This window comes from Eptesicus fuscus, chromosome 9 (genome assembly GCF_027574615.1).
Source record: "Eptesicus fuscus isolate TK198812 chromosome 9, DD_ASM_mEF_20220401, whole genome shotgun sequence".
Lineage (NCBI taxonomy): Eukaryota > Metazoa > Chordata > Mammalia > Chiroptera > Vespertilionidae > Eptesicus > Eptesicus fuscus.
The window spans coordinates 17,969,465-17,996,603 of record NC_072481.1 but is presented as its reverse complement, the minus strand read 5'-3'; the positions used below and the strand labels follow the sequence as shown (position 1 = coordinate 17,996,603).

Here is a 27,139-nt window from a genome sequence, read left to right as displayed (position 1 = left end):
GCCTGCGGGGAGACGGGAAGCGCGCGCCCGTCAAGTGCGTGCTCGCGTACGTCGCTCGGGTTCGGCTGCGTCGGTCTCGCCGCCCGCCCGTTGCCGCCGTCGCCGCTGCTGCCGTCGCCGCGATCTCGTTCCGCCGGCCGCCGCCTAAGGGGGCTGGGGCCAGGCCAAGCTGCCGCCGTTGCCGGGATGCCGCGGGTGTACATTGGCCGCCTGAGCTACCAGGCCCGGGAGCGCGATGTGGAGCGCTTCTTTAAGGGCTACGGGAAGATTCTGGAGGTGGATCTGAAGAACGGGTGAGGAGGGCGCAAGAGGGGGCCGCCCGGGTGGGCACAGGGCCCCGGCTGTGGGGGGGAAGCCGCGGGGACGGAAGAGGGACGCCAGCCCGGAGCGAAGCTACTGCCGGCCTGCTCCGGCTCCGCCATAGTCGCGGCGCCTCGGGGGCACGGGTAGGCCCGGGTTCCCACTGCGCCTGCGCAGGTGGGGGTGGTGGAGGGAAATGGGAGCAATGGTGAGGCTACGAGTGGGACGGGGGGAAGGAAAACCCGAGTGAGGTTGGGCTCCAGGCGGGAGTGCACAGCTTCAGGGCGCCGAGGTGGCCGGGGTTTTTCCTTCCCGGGCACTGGGGCTGGAGCCCGGTTTTTCTCCGGCTGGAGACCGACCTTCCCCGCTCTACGGGCCGCTGGAAATAGACAGGATTTCCTGCCCCCTTTTCACCTCTTCCCCAGTCCAGTGGATCACACGGCCACAGCGCATCTTTCCCGGCGCTGGACGCTCTAGAGAGGCCTTGCTTAGACTCACCATGTGCCACACTTTTTTTGGGCGGGAGATTCCGGTTTGAGTAGTCTAGTGACAGTTTCGAAAGTATCGTCTTGCGGTGCTGAAATCCTTCACCGTTCCCTCCGCATGGGTAAATTAACGTCTTAACTCATTATCTTTAAGACTCCGCACGGTTTCCAGGCTGTGGTTTCTGTTCTCCAGCTTGCCAAAAAATTGCTTTGTCGTCGTAGAATTTGTTGGAGAACAGTGGCCACCCAGGCCAGTCTGTGCGGCAACTAGCTGATGTAGACGGAGACCACAGCTTACTGCCCCCCCCTGGGTGTGTGGTCTGTTACTTGTATTCCTTATCTGTTTGGGCAGAGCAGGGCCCGAAGGGTCTACATGTTTCAGGGAAAACAGCTGAGGAGTCCGGTCTGGAGAATATATTCAACAGAAAAAACTATCAGAACCAGGAAATTTAGGTAGGACTTCAAAGAAATTAAAAGGAGCAAGGGGAACATTTTAGAGTCCTGAACCTTGGTGTTAAGAGGCACTCTTGACTTTTTTTTTTTTTTTTTAAGACCTACTTTGCAACAGGTCTGATGCGGCTACAATTTACTCCCCAGTATAATACTAGCAGCTGACACTTGAGAAGTTAGGGAAGATATCTAAATATAAGTTGCATATTTGAGAAAATTGGTAGCTACCATATACTCAATTTGTTGGCTGGGTTTTAAAGTCATTTCAAATTGATCGTTAGGAAGAATCATCTTCTTACGAAGGAAATGTCCTCAATAAATTGTTTAGTGTGAATACTGATCTCTTTTAGAGTAAAGGACTTAGAAGAGTATTCATTTTGTACAACAGAGCTTTCAGTTCTTAAGGAATCGTATTAGATAAGGGGAGGGCAGTTGTTACTGTGATACATATATACCTGAGAGTTCAAGTTAAAATTCCAAGTTTTCTTCAGAACCCAAATAAGTTGACAGAATAACTACATTTTATGGGAAAGCATTGGTTTTGAAACTAGACCGAACCTAGGTCAAATCTTAGCTTCACTACTTAGTATCTGTGGCAAGTTCTTCCCATATTCTAAGTTTCCTCATCCAGGAAGATTAGAGATAATAATTGTAAAGCATTTGGCTCATAGCTATAGATGGTAGCTATAATCACAGGGATTTGACTGTGATCTTTAGGAGACATCTTAGTTTGAAGCATGTTTGGTGAGGTCTCTTTAAGGTTATTCAAGTGACAGTGAGCAGGACATAATGTTGATATTAATGGGAAAACTGGTTAATTGAACAAATATGTTGATAACCCACCAACAGGATGCCTGCTACTGTGCTAAATGAATTGGGGAGGTGGCAGAAAAGAATTCTATTCTTAAAGTGTTCATGGTTATAAAATGTATACTTTGAGTTAAGAAATGTTTGCTCTCACTTTAAACTCAGACATGTAAAACTTGGAATGGTTGTTTGAAATGTGCTTTAAAGAATGGATTGACCAGAGTTTGAAATGGAGAAAGCGAAGTGTCTGGGAATAGTGTATGTCATAACAGATAATGAGGAGGTGGTCCAATAAGGAATAATTTTGAGAAGTAATAAATCTAGCTTGGATTGAATTCTATGAAGGATGTAGAAATTTAACAACATAAAACAGAAACAACTATAAGACTTTACACTTAAAATTCAAAATTATAGATTAGGAATTCAAAGGCTCTGGAGGGGAAAATTGAGCAATCCTGGAAATGTTGGGATAAGAGGAAGGGCAGATTCTTCCAGAACCCTAAATATCTAGATCTCTTTGGGGAAACTGATGTGCATGAAATCTGTGATTGAAAGTGAAGGTTGAAATGAAGAATAGGAAGTCGTTTCAGGGATTTGAAGAATGGTGTGACCATCACCAAGCAAGTATACCTGGCAGCATTCAGGAGTCATTGCAGAGGAAAATGACTGAGCAGAGGACCAATGGCATAGATATATTTTAAGCAAGAATTATTTGGACAAGATGGCAAAAGTGCAGAGGAGTCTGAAAGGAAGAAGTGGGTACAAAAGGAAAACATGGCATAATATAGTAACATGTATAACCTTATAGTCCTGGAAACTAAGAAGGATAGTAGATCTGTCTCCCTGAGAAGTATTCCTGAACATATCTGGATTGTGATTATTAGTAATTGAAACTCAAAAGCAGATTTTGGGTGGATAGTGTTTTTAAGAATTGCTGAAGAGTTCAAATTTGTAGAAGGGAGATTATCAGTTGACAGATAAGTTAAGCTGAATGGTTGAGGGTAAAGTTCAGAATTAATTACACGGGCATAAAGTACTGCTATAATAGAAAGTTGACTAAATGAGGAAGCAAATGAGCTCTCCATGTGAGGTTTTAGTGTCCAGGAGAGGCTTTTATGGGCCCCCTTGAGATTTGGAGAAGAGTATGTGTGCAGTAGTTCATTGTACCAGGCCACCTTAATCTAGATTGCCTTTGTTTTAGAGAACTCCTAGGAGGATGGTTCCAGTTAGGACCATAAACATGATGTAGTTCTCCCAGGACCATAGAGACCACTCCAAATCTCCTTAGGTGGATCCTACATTCATACCTGACACACTAACTCCAGCGGTAGTCACCCTGGGAGCCAAGGAAGCAACAATATTAGCAGCACCTGTTTAAAGTATAGCTTTCAAGCTCCGAGGTAACTTTCACTGTCCTTGATTATTTGTGAGTCCTGTGGGCTTTATTTATCCTCCTATCTGATTAAAGAGTAATATGCAAATTGACCATCACTCCAACGCACAAGATGGCTGCCCCCATGTGGACACAAGATGGCCAACAGGGGAGGGCAATTGAGAGGGACCAGACCTGCAAGGGAGGGCAGTTGGGGTGATCAAGCCTGCAGAGGAGGGCAGTTAGGGATGACCAGGCCAGCAGAGGAGGGAAGTTGGGGGCAACCAGTCCTGCAGGGAAGGGCAGTTGGGGGGAGACACAGGCCTGCAGGGAAGAGCAGTTGGGGGGAGACCAGGCCTGCAGGGGAGGGCAGTTAGGGGAGACCAGGCCTGCAGGGGAGGGCAGTTAGGGGAGACCAGGCCTGCAGGGGAGGGCAGTTAGGGGCGAGCAGTTGGGAGCCAGCAGTCCTGGATTGTGAGAGGGATGTCCCAGATTGGAGAGGGTGCAGGCTGGGCTGAGGGACACACACACACACACACACCCCTGCACGAATTTTGTGCACCAGGCCTCTAGGTAATCATAAAATCATTGTGTCTGTGTAAAGTGTTTTTGATACAGTAGTTTCTATTGCCACAAAATCTTGTAGTTTTAATCGTAGATCCTTATATCTTAATTTTTCCATATTTTAGTTAATGAATAAAATTTATCACATTCTGAGATTTTTTTTTTTATTTTTTTTTTTTTTTTTTTGAGATTATTTTACTTGCCTAGTAGCTGACCGGTATCATTGAAGTGGTGGTTTTTATCTTGTTGTTTGTTTTTGTTGTTGTTTGTTTAAATTTGTTAAAGGCATGAATTAAAACTCTCCAAGGAAGTTTGGCTATAAATTCAGAACCTGTGTTTCATATTACAGTGAAATTGTAAATAGCCAGAATTTTTAGGAGATGTCCTGGTCTGTTTAATTGAATTTTCACAATAGCTAAATATTAGCAGAAAGTTTCTGTTTACACCCTTGTTAAAAATTCCTCCAAGGAGAAGGTACCTTATTTAATTTTTTAAATATGTTCAGACTTTTTCAATGAGTGTCTCTGATCACTGTGGTTATTGTTAGGCCTCAGATACTAAAATGAATCTCCACCAACCCCAGAACATAAGATAGAATTACTGTCTTATGGATATCCACTCCCAACCCCAGGAAGGATTTTATCTTTTTTTAAAATATATATTTTTTTATTGATTTCAGAGAGGAAGGGCGAGGGAGAGATAGAAACATCAATGATGAGAGAGAACCATTGATTGGCTGCCTCCTGCACGCCCCCCCCCCACCCCCCCACCCCCCTGGGGATCGAGCCCCCAACCCAGGCATTTGCCGTTGATCAGAATTCAGGATCCTTCAGTCCACAGGCCAACACTCTATCCACTAAGCATACCGGCTAGGGCAAGGATTTTATCTTTTGACAGAATTGACGGGAGCTTCTGTTTTCTCGTCTTTTCTCTTAAAAGGGTGATAAAGGAAATATAATTAGTTTAATGTTCCAAGAATCGGTTTCAGATTAATTGAACCTGTTAGTTTACTAATCATATGAGAGATTACCTTTATCCATCACCAAAAAGCAGATAAGTTTTATTTTTTTATGGTAATGATACAATTAATGGGTGACAAAAATGACAAAAGAAAAACACTCTCCCTTTAAGGACCCCACCACTTTTTTGTTCTGCCCTCAAAATGTCACATTTGAACCCACACAGTCCCAGACTTTGAATGTTTAAGAAAAGTAAGGAGTTTGGTTCTGGATTAATTTTATGATTATCTAAGATTTAAAACATAGATTTCTTTAAAGGAGTATTTGAACAACTGTTTATGCATAGTTAAAGTTAACACTTCAAAATACCACATTTATTTCTGATTATAAAACTTTCGACTGATTAGAAAATAAGTTTGTGGTAGATAATTTAAACAATACCAAAAACACAAAGAAAAGAAATATTAACAATCCTTTTAACATAGGCATGGTCTTGTGTGCAATTTTATGTCCCACTTTTTCTACTTAACTTTTCTCATATATTTTTTCTATTACATTAAAATCTTTCTCATGCACATTATTTTAATGACTGCATAAAATCCATTGTATGACTGTGTCATGATTTACCCAGCCATTACTCCAAGGTTGTCTCTAAATTCTTGCTGTTAAAAATAACCCTGTGGTGGATATGTACATAAAACTGTTTGCATTTTTGTTATTTCTTAGGACAGATTCTATGAAGTAAAATTCATGTGTCACAGCAAGAATAAACATTTTCCAGGCTATCATTGCATACAGCCAAATAACTTTTCCTCCTGGCAGCCTCACCAGCATTGAGCATCCATGTCGTTTAAAATCTTGGCTGATTAAACGGGTGAAAGGGTCTTGTGTGTTTTAACCAAGAACTTTTTTTTAAGCAAATAAGACATAATGAAAAATGGGACTATGGATTAAATATCAGTCTATGGTTTTATTGGTAGTGTGACCAATACAAATGTGACCAAGTTGTGTTTGTACTGAAGTCTCTTGTTGAAGTCATCCTACTTCCAAAAAAATTAGTAAGTGTTACTTTATTTTTCCAAAGACATGGGTAATTTTTTTAATTTGTCGTTTTGATAAATCACTGCCAGGAGACAATACCATACTGCAATTTTGACCAAATGTGTTACTAGCATAAATTGCCCTGGCTCAACACTTCCACTCCATGGTCCTGCTTCCCCAGTTTGTGATCTGAATGAACATTATCTTTATTTGGCCGAGTTATTTTTTAAACCCCTATTCCTTGGTTTAATATCTTGTTCCTCCCTTCCTCGTTGAGGTAGCATATGAATAAAAGGGCCATGTGAAGTATTTGTCTCTTCTTAAAAGATAGGCACAGGATGTAGACTAGATAAAATATGCTTTGGGTTACCAGTATTTTGGGGTGCTTCCAAATAACCTAAATAGAAAACTGTCCTTTGAGCTCCTCAGACGAAAGGTACTCCAAGCATCTGACAGAATACTGTTAGATGTGGTATTTAGAAATCTGGAAGCTAACACTAGAATTTTAAAACTAGAATCTATTAACAGTGTACGTTTGTATTATTTCTTTTTTTCAACTGATTATATCAAAGTACTTTACAAACAAGTGTTGTCTCTAGTTTGTACTGTTGTGGAAACTGAGGCATGGGGAGATTTAGTGACTGGCCATGGTTACAGAATGAGTTGTGGACAATTCTGGAAACTGAAAATCTTCCCTATTCATCAGACTAGATACAGCATGGGAGTGTCAGTCAGCTTCGCTGTTTGTTTCCAGATGCTTCTGTCCTGTCCTTTTGGGACGTGTCTCCAAGGGTGAGAAGGTGGTTCAGGTTCCACAGCTTGTTTCAGCCTTTAGTCTCTTGGCAGAGGCTTCCACCAAGCTGACAAGTAACCGCTCAAAATATGACAGGTGGTACTTCTTATGCCGTTGGCTCTGGACAGACTGCTGGTGCTTCTCCACGCAGGCTCCTCTTTGAAGAGCTGTACAGTATATCAGCATGGTTATGGCCAACCTGGGTAGGATTTGTGCGAGTAAATGCTGTAAATGACCTCTGGCCTGTTAGCATTGCTAGGGCTGTCTGGTCTTGGAGTATCCTGAAGGGGAGGGATCAGAATTTACATGCCCATATTTGAGGAAATGCCCTCCATGACCTTTTTCTTTGTATTGAGATGGAAGTCTAGAGGTCTCTGAACTGCAAATGATGATACCTGAAGAAGCACATTAAGGATACTTGTTATCCCTCATCCAAGTCCCCCAACCATGTCTTTAGCCCTGGATGCCAGAATTGGAGGATGGGGGCAAAGACCTCTAAGACCTAGAAAAAGGGCAGAGACTGAAAGGAGGGAGTTTGAGTTCAATGTTCAGGAATGAATCAAGCAGGAGTCTCAGGCAAGGGAGTCAGGAACACAGACTAGAAGCACTGATTTAGAAAAATGTTATTTCATGTGGATAAAATGAAGCAATCCATTGTTGTTAAAATAATTTCATTAAAATATTAAATGGCCAATTTCAGGGGAAGGGCATCCCCAAGAAATAACATAGGGAGTGTCATCTTTAACCAAAAATAAAAATGCAAAAGCAACTGACTGCAGCCCAGGGATTGGGGCAATTGAGGGACATGAGAACAGCCAAGATGGTCCCAGAGGCATAACCTATTATAAGAGGCTTTAACACCTGTCACCCTACTCATAGTGTCTTTAGAAGTAGGAACTGGTTTTCTTTGTATCTTTGGTGTGGAATCAGGTCGTGCTATCTGTTGAATGTAAAACTTTATTTTTCATCATGTACAAGTAACAGTAATTCTGTCTTAGGTCCCAAGAGCTTTATATTAAGTTGGTTATATGACTTTCATCTCTTGAGGGTTTTTTTAATTGTTTATAATTGTGATTGAGTCTTCATGAACTTTAGTGTGTCAGCAGGAAATAGTTAACCCCCTTTTCTTGTAGACTTTCTAATTTCACTTACACTTAATGTTGACAAGTGTCTGAAAATGGAAATGGACACAAGTGTGATTGTGTTTGCATTCCCTCTTTAACCCTCCCCCTCCATTTAAGGAAAGCAGCCATATTGACTTAAAATGTCAAAATAACATTTATTTTGGAAGTTCTGGTTGTGATCATTTGATCTACACATTATTTGTAGGTCTGCTGCTTTCTGAGCTTAGTCCCATTTTGTAGGATAGAAATATAACTGCAACCTAGTAAAAGTGAAATGGCTTGGCAACCTTAGTTAATTTTTTAAAACAGTTTTGGGTAGTTGAAACAAATTGGCAGATAGGTGCATAGGACAGTTATAAAGTAAAAATAAATTTGATGCATATTCCTCTACCTCCTATTCTGGAGGAACTATAAAATACAGGCTGGAGGAACTGTATTATTGCGTAGTTTTTAGGATAGTGATTGTTTCTATTCTATTTTCCTCACCCCAGTATGTTAATATTCCTTTAGAATAATCCTTTAGAAATGGGCTGGTATTTTCTTCATGGTTTGATACCTTTCTCTGTTTCCCTAGACTGGTGTTAACATTTTAATAGTTAATTTATAGGTTTGGTTCTACTAATAGCCTAGAGAATAATTGTTTCAACTTACTAGTATTAGTAAACAGCAGATGCGGAAATGGTTTTGTTTGTTTTTTTTAATATGTTTTTGTTGATTTCAGCGAGAGGAAGGGAGAGAGAAAGATAGAAACATCAGTGATGAGAGAGAATCATGGATCGGCTGCCTCCTACACACGCCTCCTACTATGGATTGAGTGCGCAGCCCGGGCATGTGCCCTGACTGGGAATGGAACCGTGACCTCCTGCCTGATTCGTGGGTCAACGCTCAATCAACTGAGCCACACCACTGGGCCAGATACGGTATTTTTTGTCACTTAATTTTTCTTATAAGATGCTAATATTCATGTGGGCATTTGTCACCCACAGCACATAATTTGATTAAACTGATTTTCTGTGTTCTAGAACTTGTATTTCTCAAATTGTGTTTGCTCTTATGGACCACTTCTTTCTCTGGGTATGTAGGAGATAGTAGAACATGGTGATAGAGTGTTAGACCAAGATTTGAAGAATCCCAGGTGTTGGGTAGCCTTGCAAGTTACTTAACTGCTGTAAGTCTTCATTTCTTCATCTGTGAGATTACTGTAAACATCAAAGTTGTGAAAGTTATTAAAAAGGAATTTGGGCATAGTAGTCATGTTAATCGTAGTTGAAATTCACTCAGATCTTACATGCTTATTTGCAAAGTATTTTCTGGTTACTATAATTCCTGTATAGTTGGAGATCTGTAAACCTTATAATATTCTTTGATTTCTGGTCCATTTTCCTCCATTATTCATGCTTATATTTATTTATTTTTTTTTTGGTCCCAGTTATCATCCCTTACAAAACTAATTAAAAGCATTCTTAAATACATAATATTGTCAATATCCACTCACATCTACCACCTCTAGGCCCAACTCCCTAATGTCTCTATGTTAGTCTAATTTTTACTGAGCCTAAAATCAAAGATTCTGGGGGTTGATATGGGACCTCCAGAATGGGTATGGCACAGAATAATCTTATTTTTCCTCTATTCTTCTAGTCTGTTATATTCTGAACCCACACATGTTTTCGGAAGGACCAGATGGCTGACACTGGCTAATGGGAACCAAAAGACAAGAGTGAAAGTAACCTGGTTTTTATATTCCCCAAGCTTAGAGGTGTTTCACCCTGCCTGAGATAAATTTATTTTTTTACTCTGGAGACTACCCAGTCTGTCGAAATACAGCCTGGCTTATCTGAAGTTTGATTGTCAAGCCAAGCAGCAGCATTTGTTGAATGGAAAGGTTTATACTCAGAACTATGGGAGAGAAGCATCTGCCTTTATGAAGGCAATGTAACCTTGTGGTTAAGAGCTTGGGTTTTAGAGTCAGATGGATCTGGGTTCAAATTTAGCTATACCACATATGAGCACCTTGACAATGAGCAAGTTGCTTAGCCTCTTCAAGCCTCCGTCTTCTCATTTGTAAAATGGGAGAAGTAGTAGTAATATACTCTGCATCTATGATAAGAGGAATGAATGAAACATGAATAATTATTTACAGTGTGCCAGTCACTATGCTAAATATTAACCTTTGCTGTTTTTATTAAAGAGCTCATAATCAAATGAGAGGATAAGCACAAAGAAAAAAGAACAAGGCTTGAACGACCACAAAAACGTTGTGTGAAACATAAAACTGAATAGACGTGTTGAAACTTTAAAGAAAGTGCTAAAATAATTGGAATCTGGCAAATTTCTGAGACTCATGAGAGAGTATATGGAAGAAGATTAATATTATTTACCTTGTGTAATCAAGGCATTCCAAGTTTAGAGAATGGCATAAACAGATATTTAGGAGTCATTATAGACCTCTGAGCAAAAGAATGATAAGGTAGCTGACTTTCCCTGCTACATGTAAAGAGACAAGTTGACTAAGAAAAAATAGCCATATCTTAGCATTAAGTAAGTTGATCAAAACAGGAAGAGTTTTGAGGGCCCAACAGAGTGAGAAAATTATAGAACTAGGCAATAGACTGAATGGGCAACCAGAGAGGAATAGTCAAAGGTAGATTACAAGGTTTGGGGAGTGAATTAGATGGTCAGGGATCCAGAAGAGAAATCATGAGGTAGGTTTTCTTCTTTGAAGGTGGGGAAAAATCAAGTGCAGACTGAGCTGTGGCCAACGTTTGCAGACCAGGAATCCACACTAGCTCTAATCAGAGAGCTCTTGGTGTGCAGGAACTGCCCGTTTGCCGACGTGAAAAGAGCCCCAGACTGGGTATTGGTGAGCCCTGAAGTCGCACCCCAGCTCTGCCACTCAGTGAGCACGGGTAAGTCATCCACCTTCTCCGGGTGGCCTTGATGGCCCTCCCTCCTCTGAGGCTAAAGAAGGGAAGGCCAGAATGCCCAGAGCAGCCTCCTTCCTGTCTCAAATTAGGAAAAGATCTCAGGAACCTACTTCATGTAGTAGCAGCTCCTCGTTGTGGGTTATAACAAACCCTCTTACCAGGAAAGTCAAATTGCCACCATAGTCAGTGAGCCAAAGAAGTGAATGTGACACTGGTTCTACTTGGAGGCCTGACCACTGCTCCCCTGGAATACAGCAGACCTCTGGGATCTGGAGATGTTACAGTTCTCACTCACAAACTTTTGTCCAAGTTGGCCTCACCTGAGCACTGGAGAGTTGGTTGCAGAAGTATCTCTGCAGTCTTCTAAGCAGGCAGCAAGAATTACTATGTTTTTTTCATTATTATCACTCTCCTATCAGTGTGTCCTACCGTGTTTCATTTCAAACACCAAGTTGGCTGAAGCATAGGTCCAACACTGAGTGCTTTTAAAGAAAGCTATTTAATTCCTGTTCACTAAATGCCATTTCTTTCAGGGTAGATTTAAGGGCTCTGCCCTTAATGTACAGTGCTATTGACCCTAGTTTAAGGGTTCAAGGCAACCCATGGGTTAACTTCAACAGATGAAAATTTTTCCTTGGCTACAGCAACATCCCTAATCCTGACCAGCCATGGAGAGGTTCGGTTCTTACAAGGAAAATGAGTGAATGTGGGAATGGCTCACCACATTGGGAAACAAAACTCACATCCTGCTGATGGTTGGCTGAGGACTGTCATGTCCACATACAAAGAAAAGCATGTGGCACAGTTTTAGGACAAAGGTGAGCAGAGATCCACTGTGAAAAGGGGCAAATTTTTCTTATAGCGAGACCATCCAAGGCATGCCCCTTGGTGTGAGCAGTGTTGGTGGGTGATCTCAGGCACACGCATGGAGGCTTGCTTTCCCCTGCTCCCCATATCCACTCCCTGTCAGTTAGCTGGTATCAAGCGTCCCCTTAGTCAATCCCTGACCAGTTAGCTACTGATCAGCCTATCTCCAGAGCGAGTCATGCTCATAATTTTTCAGACAGGACTTTTCTCCAGTCTCCCTCTTCAGAGAAGATGTTTGGAAGACAGATGACCCTAAGCTGTTCCAAAAGGGGTGAGCTCTACTCCACATTCTCTTCGGTGGAACATGCAGAATGGTATTTGGGACCATTGGTATAGGTTATTAGGATCACAGAAAGCCTATTTAGTAATAACACAAGCTCAGATGATAACTCTTCTTCAGTGAATTCTTCTAAAATTGAAGTTTTGGAGTACTTTAGTTTGAAAAACATGTCATTCCAGTTCTAGCATTTCAACGTTCTGACTGATAGCCTGAGCAGTACATTAGGTGTTGAATGAGGAAGACCATAGTATTGTTAATTTGAAGAATGGACTAAAGTTTAGAACAGCCCACATCATTCCGTGTGCCATTTGTTTGTGGTTTCCAGACACCTGTCTATACTTGCTAAGAATCATGGTGTCCACTTTTTTTAGGGAGAAAATAACAGGAACTTCCCTCCCATCATTTTTTGCTCCATTTGTCTGGATAAAACATGATCCTGAGAAAAAGAGTTTGGGAAAAGGCAGTAGCAGAGAAATGTTGAAGAAAGTAGTTTTCTTTTAATTGTTAACTAGAGTAAGTTTAATAATTAGGCCATGCTGTTCGCTCTTTCACACAGGCCTAGGGGAGAAAGGTTGAGAGATGTGACACCTGGGAGTCCAGCAGGAGGAGGAATATTGGGGGCTTTTTGTTCTTATCAATCTTTGCCATAGAGGGATTTTTAAATTTGTCTTAGATTCAGTCTCCAGAATTCCTTCACTTCTTTATTCTCATACTAGAATTATTGAAAGATGGTCTTTGTTTTTAATAGAGCGGAAGAGGAAGGGTGTCTGCAGCTAGAATTCAGAAATGTATCATCTGTTGGGCTGTGTTCTTGTGAGGCTTATTCTCAGGTCACACCAGAGATATGTACACGTGTGTAATATCCTTCCTCTGACAAAGGTATCAAAAGGAGAGTACTTTGGGGGAGCAGAGATTAATTTCATGTTATTTTATGCAAAGCACAAAGGGATATTAAGGTGGACTTAGAGTTCTTTACTTTCTAGAAGGCACTAAAATTTCAGAGACAGTTAAAATATTTAAATAAAACTAAAATTGGGACCCATACAGTAGCTTTAAAAGGTATTTTAGATGGTAAAAATTAAATTTATCCCTGTCCATCTGTCACTCTTATATACCTCTGGTGCTACCATATTGGTTTAAATTATCCCATCATTCCATCATTAAGCCAGAGGAGGACTAACTTTTATCTGTCATACTTCTGATGTTAGAAGAAACGTTAGACATACATAGTACACCTCCCTCTTTTCATAGATAAATTAGACCAAGAGAAATGAAATTATTTAAATGTGCTTTTTAGAGTTGGTTTATAGCAGAACTAGGACTAGAACCTAGCCAGTTGTTGCTTCTGCAGTCTTAATAGTTACAACATGCCTCAGTTTCCTCATCTATAAAACGGATAATTGACCTGACTCTAGGTATTATGAATAGTAAATAAAATAACATTGCCCAGCATATGGAAATTAAATGTTAAGTAACATTTTATTGTTAATATGTAGTCTTCTTGCTTTATTTGGGAACCCTTTCGCTTGATTGAATGAAGTAAGTCATTCTTTGAGTAAAGCAGATCTAAACAAACAGCAATGTGTTAGAAGCAACTGTATTGACCTGGTATTTGCTCTTAGCACAGGAGTCCCTTTCAGGAATGGTTTGTGGTTATAGAAAGATACTTGACTTAATCTTCCAAACCACCCAATATGTCAGTGGCAGAGAGAAGTGACAGGTGCCTCATTTACCCTTGGACTGGACTTGGACATTAAAATGTTCCAAATAGGTTTTGTGGCTTTTCATAGAGTAGTAACCAAAATTTTTCTGTGAAGTAAATTTGATCATAAGTCAGCTATTTTACTAAGTAACTTGGATAGCCCACAAAAATATGGCTACTATGTGACCCACCTGTTGGGACTTTGTGACCCACCTGTTGGGACTTTTTAGAAGTAAATATTAAGGAAGGACTATAGGGGCCATTATCCTCTAAAAACACAAATGAATCCCTACAACTCAGAGAAGAATTTTATTGACAAGGTATGCCTGCCTTCAGCCGCAGCTGCAAAAAAGATGGGTCTGTCTTTGAGCATCAACTTTGTTTGTAGATCATTGTGCCTCCACGTAACAGGTTGTCCGTACTTTCCCTTTAAGGATAGATGAGTTCTGCATGTAAGCCTTGGAACAGAATGAGCATGCACAGGGTGGTCTGAGTCTGGGAGAATGCATTGCCACATAGGTCTCACACACACATCACTTGTGAACAAAAGTTTGGCTTTTTATTTTAGAAGATTTGCAGAGCATAGGGTGTTGCATTCTCTGACATTATTTTGAACAGAACTGTTTAGGTGTTCCTCTTATTTATTTAATCTTTAGGAGTCATTATTTTCCTTCTGGCATCACATTAATGAGTTGGGGTCATTGAATGGTGCTGAGCCAGAGGGGTGTGGAGGCCATTTCATCATGCCCATGTTGAGTGTTTCCTCCCATCCCTCTATACTTTGCATCAGGCTCTCATGATGCCAAGAGCAGTGATGCTGTGGGCAAAGACCTATGACAGGTCTTGACAGCTAAATTAAGGAAGAGGGGGGTACTTTATTATCTATTTAGAAATAAACCAAAGAGAAAATAGTTAGATTTGATTTTTTTATTTGCTTTTCAAACTTGTTTCTCTAAAAATGATAGTATAACTTTCCTCATGACCCACTGTACTTTGGGAAGGAAAAAGCAGCAGCAGTATATGATCTATTAGAGATTTTTAGTGACTAAAGCACTTTTTAACATAGAAAGTCACTGATTTGGAAAGGTTATACCTGCTCTGTCAAATATTACCTCAAGTTCAATGTCATTCTTATTAAGCTGCTCAGAAATTCTAGCCCATGGAATTATGAAACCATGTTTTAAAGACTTCATAGCCCATGAAGGAAGCCAGGTGTTTTCTGAGTTGCATTACTACAAAACATTTCCCATTAACCAGCTGGGTGTGTCTGTGTTACATTTTTTAAGGGAGTTGAGATTTAGTGACTCAACATTTGAATGCCATTTCAGCATAAAGAACCCTCCAAAGTTGTGCATTGTCACCTTGATAAACTCTTTGCCGGAAAGGAACTCTTTAGTAAAGAAAGAATTCTGCAAAACTGAGTTCTCTTACTTAACATGTTGCTGAGTATATATTAGCATTACATGTTAAAGAAGCTGGAATCATTTTGGTCAGGCTGGATGAACTTGTAGCAAATCTTGTAATTCGTTTTTAGTTCCAGTATGTTTAAACGCAGAGAAACACTACTAGTAAGTTTGCCTATGTGCCCAACTTTATTAGAGTTTAAAGACACTGCTGGTAACATACCTTTGTGATCAGATGATCATTAAGATGGTTTTGGTTTTTAGATGTAGGCAGTGGTCACAAAGCTAGACTTTTCACAGCTGTCATAGACCAAACTACAAGTTTATTGATAACAGTTTGTTTCATCTTGCTTATAAGTATCTTATAGATTTTGTGCTTTCGTTTTATGTTGTATTCTCTAACAGGCATTAATAGAATTTTGGGGGGGGGGGTAGTTTGTTTTCTTTCTGGTATGTGCTAAACCACCAAACCTGTTTGCTGGGAAATTTCTAACAACAGTTTGTATAGAAGTGTGCACAGCTGTAGATAGGTTTTAGAGAATTCCAGCCTACCCAAAACCTCATGAAAATGAATTTGGAATATTGCGAGGAAGTGAAGAGCTCTGAATATTTCTCACTGATAATTTCTAGAACATTTATTCATTTGTGACTAATTCCTTTAGGTAGAGGAAAAGAAACATTTTAAATAATTTTTTCATCAAGGAGGTTTGAGATTATTTTTTAACCTGGTATGTTATTCCAAACATGATTCAACAGATAAGACACGGTGTCTGAATGTAGATCTAATCGAAGAGTTTTATGCGATATTTTAGTCAGTCTCCTACTAGAAAGACAGGAGTCTACCTTGAGAAGTCTCCTTAACCTGTTGGCACAAAGCAAAGTGGTTTCTGCGAAAGGGAAGGGGAAGTTGATCTTTAATTTGCAAACCCCACCTAACCTTTGCTAAGCATGAACTCATTGCTTTCTCTTCAGTGTAATGAAGCTGGATGTCAAGATGGTGCCAACCAGGATTTTGTTTGCTCTCTTCTAGATATGGGTTTGTGGAGTTTGATGATCTGCGAGATGCAGATGATGCTGTTTATGAATTGAATGGCAAAGACCTTTGTGGTGAGCGAGTAATAGTTGAGCATGCCCGCGGCCCACGTCGAGATGGCAGTTACGGTTCTGGACGCAGTAAGCATTTAAAGGGCATTTGTATCAATGACATGCCTTTGTTACTAAATGTTAATTTTTAAAAGTAATTAATGAATGTTACATGGAAATGTATTGATATTTAAGCCATTTGTTTTTAAAATATGTATCTTTTAAAATGTAAAATTGCAAATAAATATATTTGATGTTTAATTTTAATGGCATAAATTTCTTGTTTTAATACTTTATAAATATGTTTAATGATGTGTGTTTGTGTTGTTGTTTTGTTTTTCTCTGTAATGCAATTGTTTAACATAGATTTAACAAAGACCTCAATGTTTTAATTAAAAGAATCCTTTGAGGCTAAGATGACTGCCTGTTCCATTTGCTGACCTTGGGTTACCTTTCCATGCGTGGCTCTTTGAACCATTGTGGCCCTTGGCTGACCAAAAACAGGAAGCCATGTGACGACCGCAACCTTTCCCCATTAGACCTGGGTGGTGAGGATCCCAAGGGTTAGACACAGATGAGATTAAACTGAAATAGGTGCCTGAAAATCTTTTTTTTTTATCATATAAAATATTCACAAAAATTTTAATCACTGTGAGTAACACCAGTAACTGATTTAGTAATTTGGTTACTTATTTCTAAATTGTTAATAGTTTTTAATTTATGCATGATCTTTTAAATATAAATATTAATGAGATATATACTTACAACTTTGTAAATTAAATTTTCATGTTTAGTTGATTGCTTTTTTTAAAAAAAATTTAGTTTGGATTTGAGGGTGGGGATATAGTTAAAATATATGTGCTATTTGGGATGGGGGTGAGTGGAATATTTAAGGGAAATATATGCTATAGCATATTTTCCTTTTCCTCCACTGAAGTAATCTTATCTATTTGAACCTTCCAAAGGTGGATATGGTTATAGAAGAAGTGGCCGAGATAAATATGGCCCTCCTACTCGCACAGAATACAGACTTATTGTGGAAAATTTGTCAAGTCGGTGCAGCTGGCAAGACCTAAAGGTTTGGACCCTATTAACCTTCTGGGATTAGGTTGGGCAGGAGTTAATGTTGGGACAGAGGTAACTTTATGCAGACCCAGGCATACACAGAATGCAGTGGTGTTATATGTTTGAAAGTTTTCCCAAAGCGTTTGGAAATTCTCCAATTAAAGTTTCCATAAGAGTACAGAAGACATCAGAATCTCACTACCACTATATGTTATGGGACCATCACTCTAAAAACAATCTTTGATATATGAAATTTTTCTTCACAGAGAATGTTATAGAACAGTGATTTTCAATCTTTTACATCTCATGTACACATAAACTATGTATTTGCAGATCTGGAAAAAAATAGGTGTAACTTTGATTCATTCATATCTAATGGCTATTGTTGCGTTGGTTGTTGTCATTTATTCATTTATTTATTTGACAGTCTAAGAGAAAGAGGTCAGTGCCCCTGACTAAATAGTCAGGTATTGCATGTCTTAAAAATTCTTGTGGCATATCAGTTGAAAATCGCTGTTATAGAGAGATACCAATGTAGTTTTTTTCAATTAAAGAAAAAGTTGAAACCACCAGTGTTTTCTGCAACATTAGTTTTAATATGCAGCTTGCAGTGTAGATCCTCTGCTTTTTCAATAAGGTTTACTTATTTTTCATGATTATTCATCCTGAAAAAGTTTTAATGTCAAAAAGTTAAGGTCCGGTGTACTGATCCCAGCTCATTCTTTGAGAACAGTGTTCATTTTTAATCTCCATAGGGAAGGAAAGCTTAATGGTAGTGTCTTAATCTGGATGGTCTTTATAAGAAAGGTAAAGGGTATTCAAAGTTTTCTATCTTGCTTCTCATCTTTAGTCCATCATTAAACAAGTCATCTCTAGCAAAGTGAGTTGAGTATATTTAGACTCCCCAGTCTTTTATATCCTATATAATAAAGAGGTAATATGCAAATTAACCCTCACACCCTCACATGATGGCTGCCTACGACCAGGTGGCAGGGGGTTTAGTGAGGGACGACCAAACGACTGAACAAGCAGGCTGCGTGGGGCAACCAGGCAGGCAGGCAGGTGAGCGATTAGGAGCCAGCGGTTCAGGATTGTGAGAGGGATGTCCGACTGCTGGTTTAGGCCTGATCCCCGGATTGGAGAGGGTGCAGGCTGGGTTGAAGGGGATACCCCCAACCCCCACTCACACCCCTCCACCCCATGCATGAATTTTATGCACTGGGCCTATATATTTTATTATTATTAATTTCAGGGAGAAGGAGAGAGAGGTAGAAACATCAATGATGAGGGAGAATCATTGATTGGCTGCCTTCTGCACACCCCACACTCGGGATCAAGCCAACAACCCGAGCGTGTGCCCTGACCAGGAACTGAACGGTGACCTCCTGATTCATAGGTCAACGCTCAACCACTGAACCATGCCAGCCAGGCTGCAATCTTTAAAAAAAAAAAAAAAAAATCCCCCCAACATGTTTTCAAACAAGAATTTATAATGAAATGTAAAAGTCCCAACTTAAATGTAATGATATGAGCTTCTAAAGTGTATATAAACAAAGAACATGCCAGTATAAAATTTAGGAAGTGATAGTTAACTAAAAAATTTTGTATTTACACATAATCTATATATATATAAAAGCCTAAGCGACCATTCGCTATGGCATGCACTGACCACCAGGGGGCAGACGCTCAATGCACAGGCATGGAACAGACTGATGGATCTCGGAGGGAAGCGGGGCGGGGCGGGAAGAGATTAACCAAAGACCTTATATGCATACTAGAGGCCCAGTGCATGCATTTGTGCACCAGTGGGGTCCCTAGGCCTGGCCTGCGGGGATCAGGCTGAAACCGGCTCTCTGACATCCCCCAAGGTGTTCCGGATTGTGAGAGGGCGCAGGCCAGGCTGAGGGACCCCACTGGTGCACGAATCTGTGCACTGGGCCTATAAAAGAACAGTTAAATATTCATTATCTCTACCATCTACTTAATCCCTGATGCTTTAAAGAACTCAGTATATGGTCGGTGTGCAGATGTAAATATTTTATTTTATTTATTATTTTTTAATCCTCACCCAAGAATATTTTATTTCATAGATCTTTAGAGAGAGGATGGAAGCGGGGGGAGTAAGGGAGTAAGAGAGACATCAACTGGTAGCCTCCTGTATGTACCCCGACTGGGGCCATGGATCAAACTTGCAACCCAGGTACCTGCCCTTCCATTCGTGGGCTGACGCTATAACCACTGAGAAAACTTGCCAGGGCTGTAGATATAACTATTTTAAGAATAAACTTTATTCTGAGGAAAGCTAGCATTTCTTCCTAAAAGAAAGGGAAAACTTGCCGAAACCGGTTTGGCTCAGTGGATAGAGCGTCGGTCTGCGGACTGAAGGGTCCCAGGTTCGATTCCGGTCAAGGGCATGTACATTGGTTGCGGGCACATCTCCTGGTGGGGGATGTGCAGGAGGCAGCTGGTCGATGTCTCTCTCTCATCGATGTTTCTGGCTCTCTATCCCTCTCCCTTCCTCTCTGTGAAAAATCAATAAAATATATTTAAAAAAAAAGAAAGGAAAACTTTCATTACTGTGATTGCATTAGCTGCCTTAATAAAATGTGTCTTAACCTAATCGGTGATTTTCTTTTCCTTTAGGATTATATGCGTCAGGCAGGAGAAGTGACATATGCAGATGCTCACAAGGGACGCAAAAATGAAGGGGTGATTGAATTTGTGTCTTACTCCGACATGAAAAGAGCTTTGGAAAAGTTAGACGGAACCGAAGTCAACGGCAGGAAAATCAGATTAGTCGAAGACAAGCCTGGTTCTAGACGGCGCCGGTCCTACTCCAGGAGCCGGAGTCACTCCAGGTACTGTTGATGTCATGTGTTGGAGCTCGCTATAAATTCAGTAATGAGAGTATAAATAATCCATTTTCTTTCTCCTGTTGAATTCTCAGGAATATAGTTCTTCAGAAACTCAGAACTTTGAACTACATATTTATTTGTAAAGCTTTTGAACTCTTATGTCATGAATCCAAATAGAAGTCAAGTCCTTTCTCTGAGGCAGGAATCAGTGACCTTCATTCTCATTTCTTCTTGGGTCCCCCATATCATACCCTCACTGAGGGCAGATATGGCCACTAACTGGTCCCGTGGTTACTCTCCCAGATGCTCTAGCTACTCAAGAGTGGAGACTTTGTCTTATTCGGCAGCTGCTCTGCACATGGGCCAGGCACTTGTGAACAAGGCAGATAGAGTCCATGCCCTCATGACACTCAGTCCAGTGGAGAAGACGGGCATTGAGCATTGTGCCAAGTGTGCCCAAGGAAATGTACAGCACACCAGGCTGGAGCACAGGCAAAGGCTTCCCTACGACCCATCCTAGAAACAGCTCTAAAGGATACATTGGAGGTGATGGGCAGAGACTAGGTCCACCCCTTGCAATCAGGTCTCTTAATTCTCCTTTTTTTCTTTAAATATATTTTTATTGATTTCAGAGAAGAAGAGAAAGGAGAAAGAGCTAGAAACATCAGTGATGAGAGAGAATCATAGATCGGCTGCCTCCTGCATGCCCCCTACCGGAAATCAAGCCTGCAACCTTGGCATGTGCCCTCGACCAGAATCGAACCCAGGACTCTTCAGGCCGTAGGCCAACACTCTATCTATTGGCCAAACTGGCTAGGGCTCTTAATTCTCCTTTTATGTCCTCCTTTACCTTTTTTATTTTCCATGCATTTAGTTGTTGAAGAAATGATTATCTGTTTTGAAGATATTCCCATAGTTGAGATTTTGCTAATTGTGTCCTTATGGTGTTAACACATTTCTTTATCTTATTCCCCATATTGCCTATAACTTGTTAGATGTTGAGGCATTTAGAGTAAAGCCAGGTGTCCTTCACAAGTAGTGCTTTGTACTTCCTGTTGCCTCACTTATGTGGCGTTTGGCTGTCCCACTTTGAATGATGGTTCCATTGTCAGCTTGAACCATCCATTATCAAGTTCTGCATCAACATTTCACATAATAATTTTAGCATCTATTGATAATTATTACGTAGAGCTATTCGTTGGTAGTTACAAAATGATGACTTTCTAATTTTCTCATTATTTCTGTATTTAAAGGCTATACTTCTGTAAAGGACAATTTCTGTCATCCATACTTTTGTTACCCTCAAGTAGTTTTTGTAGGAAATGCAAACTGAAAATTTGATACTTTTATTTACCATCTTTCAGAATATTAAATGTGCCCTAGTAACTCATAAAGATGATAAGGGTGGTAATTTAGTATCATTTTGAATGAATTCTTGGATGTTTATATATTTAATGTTTTGTCTATTGCGGCCATAATTTTTTATGCTCAGAATGTTATGTCTTTGGTCATTGAGAGCTCTTCAAGTTGTCTCCTGTTTCAGTATCTTTTTGTTTGGTTTGGATTTTGTGTGAATATGCTTTACTAAATATTTCTCAAAACTTTTTTCAAATATATTTTTATTGATTTCAGAGAAGAAGGGAAGAGATAGAAACATAAACGATGAGAGAGAATCATTGATCAGCTGCCTCCTGCACGCTCCACACTGTGGATCGAGCCCACAACCTGGGCATGTGCCCTGACCAGGAATCAAACCTGGGACTTCCTGATTCAGAGGTAGATGCTCAACCACCGAGCCACACTGGCTGGATCCCCAAAACTTTATTGTGATCATTTTCAAACATAAAGTTGAAAGAATAGTTCACAAACACCATATACCTTCCAGCTTCAACAGTAATTATAATTATTATTATTATTATTATTATTTAATATATTTTATTGATTTTTTTACAGAGAGGAAGAGAGAGGGATAGAAAGTTAGAAACATCGATGAGAGAGAAACATCGATCAGCTGCCTCTTGCACACCCCCTACTGAGGATGTGCCCGCAACCAAGCTACATGCCCTTGACCGGAATCGAACCTGGGACCCTTGAGTCCGCAGGCCAACGCTCTATCCACTGAGCCAAACCGGTTTCGGCAGTAATTATTATTATTATTTTTTAACCTTCATCCCAGGATATTTTTTTCCTATTAATTTCTAGGGAGGTTGGGGGGTGGGTGGAGCATCGATATGAGAGGGAGACATGAATTGGTTGCCTACCGGGACTGGTAAATCTGAAACTGGGGTGTGTGCCCTTGACCGGGAATCGAACTAGGGGCCTTCAGTCCTGGGAACGACACTCTAACCACTGAGCAACCAGCCAGGGCAACAGTCATTATTTTGCCTTCTGTCTTTTTTGCTCTGAGTATGTGTATTTATATGCACTCTACATTTATTTTGTCGTAGTGTTTGAAAGGAAGTTGTAGAAATTATGACCCTTGGCCCCTAAATACTTAAGCATGTGTCTCCAAGAAATGAGGACAACCACACTTCTATTTTCTAATCTAAGAACGTTGATAGTGACTATAAAGTTGTCTAATGTCCAGGCCATATTACAGTTTTCCCAGCTGTTCCATGGGTGTCTTTAGAGCTGCGTTTTTTCCTGACCAGGATCTAGTCTTGCTGTCATGCATTGCAAGGGATGGTTAGGTCTCTTTGGTCTGAAGCAGTTTTCCTACCTTCTTGTCCCTGTGACATTTACTTTTCTCGATTTTTAATACTATCCCACATTCTGAATTTCTTTGCATATTTCCTCTTGAATTTCAACTTTATCCCCTTAAGTTCCTGTAATCTGGAAGTTAGATCTACAAGAGGAGTCAATGAGATGAGATACAGGTCAACATTTTTGGCAAGAATCCTTTCATGGATGTTGGTGCTCAGGAATCTCTGAAAGTTTGCCTCTTTCTATCATGATGAGACGTTCTGGGCCCATTTCTTATTCATTTCCTGCCCTATACCTGGAATCCGTTGTTTCCCCCACTGAACCTAAAAGGCAATGATAAGGAGAGTCCACGTGAGGTGAATAGATTAGATGGGTAAAGGGCAAAAGTGTGCCAGGAGGCATGCCGGGAAGCTGCTGTGGGACCAGGGGAGGGAGGCAGAGGCAGAGGTGAATAGACTGGAGAAGAGGCTGAATAATCATATGTAAGAGGATGAAGGAGTGAGAAGAGTCACGGGTTGCTGTGGTTTCTAGCACGAGGACGTGGGTAAATAACAGTAGCATCTGTGGGAATGAGGTTGTTAGAGTTGCTCAGGTTCAGGTAAGCCATCCAGGTGGGATATTTGTGAGCAACTTGATCTGTGGGCCTAGAGCACAAGGAAGAGTCCTCTCGGCGTTGTGCCTGGACAGTCAGCGCCGTACGTAATTTTCTATTGAAAAAATGCCTTAGTTGCCAAAACTGGTTTGGCTCAGTGGATGGAGCATCGGCCTGCGGACTGAAGGGTCCCAGGTTCGATTCCGGTCAAGTGCATGTACCTTGGTTGCGGGCACATCCCCAGTAGAGGGTGTGCAAGAGGCAGCTGATCGATGTTTCTCTCTCATCGATCTTTCTAGCTCTCTCTCTCTCTCTCTTCCTCTCTGTAAAAAATCAATGAAATATATTTTTTTTAAAAATACCTTAGTTGACTGACCCTCTCTAGGCTTTTGTCAGCAAGTACTACTAACATATTTTTTAATGTTTTCTCTCTGCAGGTCTCGCTCTCGAAGCAGGCATTCTCGTAAGAGCAGAAGCCGAAGTGGCAGCAGCAAAAGCAGTCATTCTAAGAGTAGATCTCGGTCTAGGTAGGTCTTCCTTGGTGTAAGTGGAGGGGTTGGGCAGGAAACACCCATACCATTTGCCACATTGATTACAGTCATGTTACCAGTCTTATCTCACGCCAGTCTCTCCAGATCTGGACTGGAATCACGGGGTTCAGCAGTCACTGGCTGGGCATTACATTGTGGGGCAAAGCTCCACGTCCCTTTGGCTTTTCCATCTGATGATTAGCATCAGCCAAGGAGTTGTATGTGACTTCCACATCACTGTCTTCTCAGGTCTGGCTCCCATTCCCGGAGCAAGAGCCGCAGCCGCAGTCAGAGCCGCAGCCGCAGCAAGAAGGAAAAAAGCCGCAGCCCCAGCAAGGACAAGAGCCGCAGCCGTAGCCGCAGTGCAGACAAGCGCCGCAGCAAGAGTAAAGACCACGTTGAAGAGAAGATTCAGAACAACGACAATACCGGGAAGTCCAAGAGCAGGAGTCCCAGTCGGCATAAAAGCAAAAGTAAAAGCCGAAGCAGGAGTCAAGAGAGGAGAGTGGAGGAGGAGAAGCGCAGGAGCAGGAGCAAGGAGAAGAGCCGGAGTCAGGAGAAAGGCCTCCGCAGGAGCAGGAGCAAGGGAGGCAGCAGGAGCCGCAGCAGGAGTCGCAGCAAAAGCAAGGACAAGAGGAAGGGGAGGAAGAGAAGCCGGGAGGAGAGCCGCAGCCGCAGTCGGAGCCGCAGCCGCAGCCGCAGCAAGAGCAAGAGGAGCAGAAAACATGGCAGCAAGCGAGACAGCAAGTCAAGCAGCAGCAGCGAGAAGAAAAAGAAGGAAGATGCCGACCGCTCCCAGTCCAGATCACGGTCCCGCTCGGTGTCAAAGGAGCGGGAACGTGCCAAGTCTGAGTCTGGCCAGAGGGAAGGTGGAGGGGAGAGCAAGGATGCTAGCACCAATCAGGAGACCCGGTCCCGGTCAAGGTCCAATTCTAAGTCCAAACCAAACCTCCCCTCAGAATCACGCTCCAGATCAAAGTCCGCTTCAAAAACCCGATCGCAGTCCAAGTCTAAATCCAGGTCTGCATCCAGATCGCCTTCCCGGTCTAGATCTAGATCCCACTCAAGATCCTAACTGGCTGCTACCACAGCTGGAACTACCCGAGAAGTTTTGTACATGTTTGGTAGCCGTAGCACAAGTGATTGAAGTAGAACATACGTCACTGCTGTACATTTTTAACTCCCCTAATGGTGTGTCTACAATTGTTAAATCTAAGTGCTTCCTCTCCGTAAAGCCTCCTGGCGCCAGGCCGTCCTGCTCGACTGAAAATCTCTTTGAAAACCCCCTTTCCTCATGGTCCACAGTAGAGTATCCAGAATGCCTTGGCTTTCAGGCCTGGCATTTCTTACAGCGAGCTCAGTACCTGGACGGGGCTAAGGCTGGAATGATGACATAGGTAGGTATGGTGAGTTCAACCATTTTTGCCCTTGAATTGATGCCCTTTGATGTATGCCATTTAGTGAAAGTGCTAAGTCTTAAGTTTCCTACCACTTTGGTTTCATATTTTTGGACTTACAAAGTTGTGAATAGCACAGTCAAGGAAAATTGATATCTGCAGTAACCCATAGGAAACAAACTCTAGAGTTCCATATTCTGGTATTGTGATTATATTGTTTTATATTAAGAAAAGAAAAGAATTTTTTTTAATTTTATTTTTCCCCGTCTTGCAAAGTATAGTGACCCCTGTTTCCATTAAATTTGAATAAAGACTATTTTTGCTTGACAAAAATTTCATGGTGCTTAAATCAAAGTTGTATTTTCTGATCTCTCTTGATACCTCTTTTCTTAGCATAAAAAGTTCAGTGTGTAATGGCTCTTTTGGTTTCTTAGGATCATGGGTAGGGAGCCAATACTTTTTCCTAAAGGATTTTTCTCACCCAACAGAATAAAAGAATTTAGTTTCTTAGGAATTTATAGTCCTTCCTCTCTTAAGCATATGATCAAGCTGATGAGAAATGAATCAGTTTGGGAACTTGGAGAATCACCAGATGAGTTCTTCATGAACTCATTAATTTCTTCTGAGCTGTTTGAACTAATGGCCATGAATCTGAAGTTGCATGCCTCATCACCTTAGGATTTGGATCAAGAAACCAGGAAGAAAAACTGCTGGATTAGCTTCACCCCTCTCATTCTCTGCATTACTTGTCTGGCCCCATTCTGTATGAGGTACCAGAGGACCATGACCACCAGTTTCAGGGGAGAGAGCCACTTTTCAGACTGCTGCCTGCCAGTGTACAAGAGGCTAGATTTACAGTTCTATCCTGTTGCCTTAGATCATACCCTGTCGGACACACTCAGAAGGCAAATCCAAGAGTGTTTCTTGTCCTCCTGGAGTTTGTGATCTGGTTGTAAATGATAAAACACCACCAGGATAAAGCGAAAATTCAGAGAAGGGAGTTTTAACCTCGTCTGAATTCAGTGATGTCTTTTAGACTGAACCTTTGGAAATGTGAGGGTGTAAGGCATTCCTGTGGAAAGAAACTTCTGTGAGCAGTACCATGTAATTGGGAAAGCATAGGACAGGGTGCCCAGTGAACCTGGAGTTTGAGAATAGGGGTAAGAAAAGCAAGTTTGACAAGATGGATTGGGTAACAGAGGGCTTGATATACTAGATGGGGGCGGGGGCGGGAGGGGAGAGTTGGCCTTTGTCCTGCGAGTGTTGGGGAAAGTATATTTGGAATGAGGATTCGGGTTGAGCTGTGCTGCAGGAAGATCTGAGCAATCAGTTGCAGGGAACCCAGCACTTTGGGGGATGCAGCAATTGCAGATTGTTTGGGACCTGAACAAAGGCAGTGACCTGCAGAAAGGAGGTGTCAGGTCATCCAGGATGGGGAAGCCTTTGTGAGGAATGGGGAAGATGAAGGTGAGTGAGCTCCGTTTTGGAAACATGGAATTTCTGAGAACAGAGAGGTGAACTATTGTGCCCCATGTAATAGCTAGTGACAAAGCTAAGATTAATCTCTAACAGACTGTGCAGCCAAACCTGGGAACCGCAATCTCCCTAGTGCTTTCCCTCCATTCTTGGTCGTCATGACAAGGTAATGACTCCAACCAGTACAATTCCCACTGCCTTGGATCTTGTGTGGTCTCCAGTAGGTAACAAGAATTCTATATTCCCTGGTTTGATCCCTGGAAGGTGGGGCCATTTTGGGGGCATTTTTTTCTTTCACAAATTCAAACTAAAGATTCACCTTAATTTCACTGTCTCTGGCATAGCAAAAATTTATTTCCCAAAT

The 27,139-nt window shown here is 41.4% G+C and overlaps 1 protein-coding gene and 1 long non-coding RNA gene across 4 annotated transcripts; both read left to right on the top strand.

The window, feature by feature from the left end:
* On the top strand, positions 1–25,637 carry SRSF4 (serine and arginine rich splicing factor 4). Of its 3 annotated transcripts, none has more exons than XM_008147975.3 (6): positions 1–293; positions 16,105–16,247; positions 17,123–17,235; positions 19,866–20,080; positions 23,810–23,899; positions 24,152–25,637. In XM_008147975.3, the coding sequence occupies exons 1-6, from the start codon at positions 187–189 to the stop codon at positions 24,975–24,977; spliced, it is 1,494 nt and encodes a 497-aa protein (XP_008146197.2). In that variant the 5' UTR covers positions 1–186; the 3' UTR covers positions 24,978–25,637. The 3 variants fall into 3 exon arrangements, with proteins under 3 accessions (XP_008146197.2, XP_054576946.1, XP_054576945.1); XM_054720971.1 differs by lacking the exon at positions 1–293 and adding an exon at positions 16,557–16,705 and having other exon boundaries at positions 16,186–16,247; XM_054720970.1 differs by lacking the exons at positions 1–293; positions 16,105–16,247 and adding an exon at positions 16,524–16,705.
* LOC129150241 (uncharacterized) lies at positions 8,575–11,929 on the top strand. The gene is made up of 5 exons (XR_008556969.1): positions 8,575–8,815; positions 9,537–9,621; positions 10,621–10,804; positions 11,467–11,640; positions 11,886–11,929. It is a non-coding gene; the product is annotated as an uncharacterized LOC129150241 (long non-coding RNA).
* Positions 25,638–27,139: the final 1,502 nt, after the last annotated feature.